This window comes from Podarcis liolepis (assembly GCF_965112155.1).
Source record: "Podarcis liolepis genome assembly, chromosome: 9".
NCBI lineage: Eukaryota > Metazoa > Chordata > Lepidosauria > Squamata > Lacertidae > Podarcis > Podarcis liolepis.
In genome coordinates, this window is record NC_139564.1 from 24,399,634 (window position 1) to 24,406,597 (window position 6,964).

The 6,964-nt window shown below is 42.6% G+C and overlaps 1 protein-coding gene across 1 annotated transcript; it reads left to right on the top strand.

Annotated features, from left to right (window-relative positions):
• Nucleotides 1-305: 305 nt before the first annotated feature.
• On the top strand, nucleotides 306-6,121 carry OSTC (oligosaccharyltransferase complex non-catalytic subunit). Its single transcript, XM_083459375.1, has 5 exons — nucleotides 306-389; nucleotides 489-797; nucleotides 3,042-3,135; nucleotides 3,916-4,113; nucleotides 5,137-6,121. The coding sequence occupies exons 2-5, from the start codon at nucleotides 659-661 to the stop codon at nucleotides 5,153-5,155; spliced, it is 450 nt and encodes a 149-aa protein (XP_083315501.1). The 5' UTR covers nucleotides 306-389; nucleotides 489-658; the 3' UTR covers nucleotides 5,156-6,121.
• The last annotated feature ends 843 nt before the right edge of the window (nucleotides 6,122-6,964 follow it).

Here is a 6,964-nt window from a genome sequence, read left to right on the forward strand (position 1 = left end):
CAGTTCCCAGGATTGTTTGGGGGAACTTCTGATTGTTTAATGCAATATGATACTGCCACCGCAGATAGCTCCTTAGTCGGTTGCAGGAAAAGAAAAACTATTGTGCCCTTTTTTAAGATTAAGCGGAGCTTCCTTCTAATAAATACTGCACAAAATAGTAAGATAGAGGGTGTGACGTAGCAGATGGCAGCTTCTACTTGGAATGTGGGCGCGGCTTATTTGAGGGGGCGTGGCTTACGCGCGTCCTGGCAGGGCCACGTCTACCCGTTTAGAAAGCCACGTTGAGCGTTGTCAGGACTTGGCAGATCAGTATCTTCTCCCAGCCGCTCCTTACCGCACGCCGCGGGAGGGTAAAAACAATATTGATAACGCGCCGCATTCAAATTCGGGTTTCTCCACAATTATTCGTTTTGCGTTTCGTTTACGCGGCACGTTGTTATTTTCCTTCCTTTTTCTCCTGAGACGTGTTTGTCTTGTTTCCCTTGCAGGACCCGGCTAGTTACCGCCTCAGCTTTCGTTATCGTACGGACGGTGGCCCAGACGAGCCGATCGATTCTGTAACGGCGCATGCGCGGGGTAAGCTGCCGTTGGGAGACGAGGGGAGTTTGTGGCCTGAGGAGACGGGACGGGCGAGCCGCCTCCGCCGCTGAGAGTCGACATGGAGACGCTCTACCGGGTTCCGTTCGCGGTGCTGGAGTGCCCCAACATCAAGCTGAAGAAGCCGAGCTGGGTGCACATGCCCTCGGCCATGACGGTCTACGCGCTGGTAGTGGTCTCGTACTTCCTCATCACGGGAGGTAATTCCCTTGGGAGCGACGGGAGGCTCTGCGCGGTGGGCCTTCAGGCGCGCGCAAAAATACACGCAAATGCACACGCGCACAAAAATACACGCAAATGCACACGCGCACCTCATTCCTGCCTCCTCGGTTGCCCCATATTCATATATAGAATTTTCAGCTTTATGCCTCTCAATTAATTCACAGTCATTTTAACATTTCAAAACTAGACTTCCTTCTCTCCCCTCTTTCTGTGGTTCCTTAAATTGATTTTTAAAAATCAATTCTGTATATCCGAATTTAACTTAATTTGTTCATTCATTCATCTGCTTTAAAGATATACTCTTATGAAAACTGCAGGTTACTATTACAATAATCATGCCAGTGTTCTTACCTGCTTGCAATCTGTTTGTAAATATTCAATAAACAATTTCTGTTCTTTCTCCGTTGCCGCATATTCTAGTTGTAATCTTCCATTTAGGAGTGAAAAAAGCCAAAAATGGGTGGGGGAAAGTCATGAAAAGGGAATGGGTTTATCACCAGGCTTCCCGTTTGCTTGCCAGGGTGGTCCTGAGTTGTGCCTTGCTACGGAAGGGGTGTTTTTGTATTAATTATTTTAGGAAAGCCCCAGAAACACTAGCAAATGAAAGTAACCCAGGGACGGGTGCAGAAACTCTACTGTTCCATTTCATTCATTTCTTTTGTTATTTGTTTATGCCCTGAAGCCTTTTCCCTCTAAGGAGTTTGAGATGGCATGCATAGGTAATATCGCCTTTCCTCCTTGAGGAATCCCTGCAACAAACCACTTCCCTGCCCCTCTTCATTGAATTCCCACAACAACGCCATAAGGTAGCTAAGCCTGAGAGGCACAGTGACTGGCCCACTGGATCACCTGATGAGCTTCAGGGCTGAGCAGGGATTCAGACCCTGGCCTCCCAAGTCCTAGTTTGACATTGTCCACTACAGCACCATTGGCTGGCTTATTTTAAAGTTTCTAAAGACACACCCCAGCCGAGCATTGCAGGGGGTTGAACCTGATGATCTTCGGACTCCCAACATTATGATCCTATGAAAGCACTAGGCTGGTGTGAGGTGTGGTGGTCTGGGCAGTACACTCTGGAGAGGGGGATTTGAGGGCCCATTCTAAGTTGGAGAATGGCTCTTGGTGACAAGAGTGGTTGTCGCAAGTAAGTTTTTTTTTTTGTTTTTTGTTTTAAAGGATAAAGGACTGTTAAGTCCAGTCAAAGGTGACTATGGGGTTGCAACACTCATCTTGCTTCGGGGCAAGGGAGCCAGTGTTTGTTCACAGACAGCTTTCTGGGTCATGTGGCCAGCATGACTAAACCGCTTCTGGTGCAGCGGAATACCATGACGGAAACCAGAGCACACAGAAACACCGTTTACCTTCCTGCTGCAGTAGTACCTATTTATCTACTTGCACTGGTGTGCCATCAAACTGCTAGGTTGGCAGGAGCTGGGACAGAGCAACGGGAGCTCATCTCCTGTCGCAGGGATTCGAACCGCCAACCTTCTGACTGGCAAACCCAAGAGGCTAAGTGGTTTAGACCACAGCAAGTACAGTGGAACCTCGGGTTGCAAATGTGATCTGTGTGGGAGACACATTCGCAATGGACAGCACTGCACATGCGCGAGACACGATTTGGCTGTTCCAGTACTTCCAGGTTTGGCGCGTCCGTAACCCGAAAAAGCTCAACCTGCAGTGATCGCAACCCGAGGTATGACTGTAACTGAAAGGAGAAAAGGAGTCAAAAGCTGCAGGTCTCTAAAGGCTCTGCAGTGCTGCCTCTCCCTTTGCTGTGTAGCCCGACAATATGGAGTGGGTGCTACTATATTGCAGCTGAGGGAGACTCCTGATTGAGCTGGTCTTTCAGCAGAGCTGGAGAGAAAATATACTGGACTGCAACCTGAAGTATTAACAATTGAGCTGTATTACAGGATTGTTGTAAACTATTTGTATCATTGCACACACATGTAAATGCATGGGTAGTAACGATGGACTGCATTGGAGGATTGTAGTAAGATACACAACCACAGTCCTCATTCTCCCTGAAACTTGTGATATAGTAGCTGTGTACTCTATTGCACACTTTTGTATGTCTAAAATTAAATACAGCCCACCAAATTTTTCACATGAAAAAAAGACCTTAGATCATGAAGGTTCTTTCTACCTTTAGGCTTAGGGAAGGTGGTGTATGTGTGTGTGTGTTCTTTCAAACTAAATTTACATTTTCTCTCTTTCTGTAGGAATCATTTATGATGTGATTGTAGAACCTCCCAGTGTTGGCTCAATGACAGATGAACATGGACATCAGAGGCCTGTGGCCTTCTTGGCTTACAGGTAGAAAATATACTCGATACTAGCAAAATGTATTTCTCTAAAGATTACTATGGAGTATTTTGACTGCTGTTTACATGGTGAGCTGGCTGTTAGAACATTGTGATCAAAGCTTATTGTAGCTTTAGCGAGCTACAGAAATGAATAGAAACACTAACATCATTTTAAAAGAAGTTGTTTAACTTAGTAGACAGTCCTCCTGCTCTCTGGAACAGAATCTTAGTTGAACTGAGTTAATAGTCATTCATGTGGTTTAAACTACTGTCAAGGATGGAAACTAATTGTCAGAGAATACACACTATGTGTAGCTACAATGAGTTGTAGGGCCATCCTATTTGGGGACTAGGGATCTAAAGCAACAAGAAGTATCATGGCAAAGGGAAAACCAGTAATAAATGCCTGACATATTCTGGAAAGAAATTGGGCTCTGTGCGTGTTGATAGTTATAGCTGAAGGAATAGCCAGATGTTTGATGGGATTGCTTCTCAGTAAATTATAGAGATCTGGGCATGGTAGCTATCTGCACTGCTTTTGGGAACTTCTCATCTTTGTTTAATAGCATCAAGTCTAATGGTTTCAAAGAGGAAGCAGGTTTTCCTGTAATGTGACACTGATCATTTATTTTATTTTCTATCTTCCACTGTACCATGATGACTGTTTTTATTGTGAGAGTAGAATATATGCATGCACCTATGTTTGTGAATTTTACACAATGTGACAGGTTAGCCAGATAATCCGTAGCACTGCTGTTCAAACTAAAATATTTCCTTGTCTTGTATGCAGAGTAAATGGACAGTACATTATGGAAGGGCTCGCTTCCAGCTTCCTCTTCACAATGGGAGGCCTTGGCTTTATAATATTGGACCGTTCTAATGCACCAAATATCCCAAAGCTGAACAGATTTCTGCTGCTTTTTATTGGATTTGTCAGCGTCCTGTTGAGTTTCTTTATGGCCAGAGTATTCATGAGGATGAAATTACCGTAAGTAAATTGTTTCTCCTATGATTTTCCAACCTCCACTTTTAATCTTTATCACAATCTAAAGATGAAATAAGTACTAAGGGGAAAATAAAGGTATTGCAAGGACTTTTCTCGTGTTTTTAAAACATTGTTTGTAGCAGTGTGAATTACACCGCAGGTTTTTTTCAATAGACAAGCAAATGTCCACTCTAGAGGAGTAATCATAACATTGACAGATTACAGGCCATGAAATAAGAATATTTTTTAAAAAACTGGCTACAGTGTCTGAGATGAGAGAATCAATACTATTTATGAGAAAAGCTATATAAGTACTGTTGTAAAAAACATTTCATAAACAACTAATATTGTTTACAGTAATCCTCCAAGGGAGATCAGTTTTATCCCCAGTTTGAGGGAGATTGAGGCAGTCTTTGTGGCTAGCTTTAAAGTCCAGAAGGAAACCAAGAATGATTGAAGAAACATTTATCTAGGAATATACAACAGTTTATTGTATATGTAGATCATGTTGCTAACCATGACTTCCAGCAATGTAAACCTGAAGCAAGCACATGAGAGTACAATAATTAAATATGACCCACAGATGGTTTCCTACACAGAAGTATCTGGTGTGTAGGGTGGCTTCCTATACTTATGTAGTGATTATTTTATTTTATAAAAGATGCTCACGTTAGTGTTTTAAGCCCTAAAGCACTCCCACCCCAAATATCTGAAAGACTGCCTCCTTTCTTGTCCTGGGTGTTAAGTTCAGCAGAGGAGGGCATTCTCTGTGGCAGCCCCTAAGTTGTGAAACGCCCTGTCCACTCTGGCAACTTCATTATACAGTTTTCAGTGAATGCCTTTGACACCTGAAATGTATACTTTAAGAACCCACCCTATTTTTGATGATTGTAGATTTTGCAATTGTGAGTACTTGCAACTGTTTTTAATGTTGTATTTTAAATTGTTGTAACCCACCCTGGCGAAGAGCAAACAATTAGTAATATATTCCTCCCTCCCTGTTCAAATCTTCCCTTTGTCCTCTAGGGGCTACTTAATGGGTTAGTGCCTTATTGTGGAGTGTCGCAAAGCAGAAATCAGATTTTCTTCTCTTCATGAAGAGGAATGAATAGCAAAAATTCCACAGCCCCATCCCTCCTGTCCAGAGAGACAAGAAAAAGAGAACGAACTAAGGAAAGGGCTGCTGTCTCCTTTTCTTCTTGTATAAAGAGCAACACTTGTTACAGGCGGTTAGTTTATTAACAGATTTGTGTCTATTTTTATGATTGTTAAAAAATACTCAGAAGTGTTAACTAGGCCTAAGTGTATTGAACCTTAAATGTAAAACCTTTGTCCTTCAATCCTGTTCCTCTTCGCACCCCTAAGGCTTCAAGCCAAAAGTAACACTTTTACTCATGTACCACCATGGCTTGTTCTTGCTCCTTTTGAGAGAATGGGGGTGGGGGTTAGAGGAATATAAATTGATCATTTTCATGATTGCAAATTGACAGAAGTGTTTGTCAGTGATGCATGACTGCCATATACCACCTGTCCCCGATACAGCAGCCTGCGATGGCAGGAAAAAAAAGTTGTGCCTGTCTCTGGGTTAGGCAGTGCAAGCTGATAGAAGCTGTGAGATGTTGAAGAGTTGTAGGGTAGTGGAGGCTCCCAGTTGAGCTTCTGCTTCCTTAACCCCACCCTTGCCTAACAGGTGGCTGGTGTTGGAAAACATTTTGCATAGTGTGCATGAGGGGCAGGGGCTGCTCTTGTGTAACTTTGGATATTGGGTACAGACTTCCACTTTCCACACCAGGCTCCTGCAGCAGAGTTCACCTGCTTTGCACATAGGAGTATCTTCTCAGTTGGGGTGTGTGTTCTATCAGAGCAGTGTCTCGGGCAATGTTTACTTTGATATTCATTCTAAGGCAGCAAGAGAATACATGTGTGAAGGAAAAATCCATTATTGTGTGAATGTAGTTATTCCTCTTCATAAAAGATAAGAAAGACATATTAAACATCTTTTTCTACTAAATTACTTTGTGTTTAATACAGAGTTCATATCTTGGAGCATTTTTGGCATTCAGACTGAGTTGATTACTGCTTCATAACATCTCTGCCTGGCGGCCAGTATTATTTCTGTTTTACAGATGGGGAGAATGACTTGTTCCTGACCACATAATGAGTTTTCTGCTAAACCATAGACTTCTTCCCTGATGTTCCCGGGCCAATTTCCTGGGAATTTCCAAGGAATGATTCTGGGTCAACTTTTCATTTATAGCCTAGGTCCAGTTTGTTCTGTTTACTCAAATTTCTGTCCTGCCCTTCATCATGGGATGGTTTACAACATGCAGATTAAAAATAAAATTCAGTTCACAACATAAAAATACAAAATGAAAACACAAAATACATACTAAAACAATAGCAAACCAATAAGTGCCCTCCTACAAACACAGTTAAAAAGCCATAGAACAGTAATCAGCAAAGCACCTGGTTAAAGAGAAACATTTTTGCCTGGTGCCTCAAGGTATGTAATAAAGGTGCCAGGTGAGCCTTTTGTGATGCTGCATTAAATTGTCTATACTACCTACCTGTGCATAATCTTGAGGCCAATTACTTGGAAATACTCTTACAGTGCAGCCATTTACATCTCTGTTTAGAAGCAAGCCCTGCTGAATTTAATGGAGCATATTTTTTTATATGACTGCAGCTTTAATCTTCTCCAAGGTCAGGGCGGGTGGAATCACACTAAGTGTTTTGGGTTGTTACAGACTGGTCATGTAGACGTACATGTGAAAAGGATCTAGGAGTCTTGGTTGACCACAAACTTGACATGAGCCAACAGTGTGACGCGGCAGCTAAAAAAGCCAATGCAATT

Excerpts from the sequence above, each read along its gene's own strand:
- OSTC (XM_083459375.1), top strand. The coding sequence starts at position 659 with ATGGAGACGCTCTACCGGGTTCCGTTCGCGGTGCTGGAGTGCCCCAAC. Across the intron at positions 798-3,041 it reads GTACTTCCTCATCACGGGAG|GAATCATTTATGATGTGATT; the intron begins GTAATTCCCTTG and ends CTCTTTCTGTAG. Across the intron at positions 3,136-3,915 it reads GTGGCCTTCTTGGCTTACAG|AGTAAATGGACAGTACATTA; the intron begins GTAGAAAATATA and ends TCTTGTATGCAG.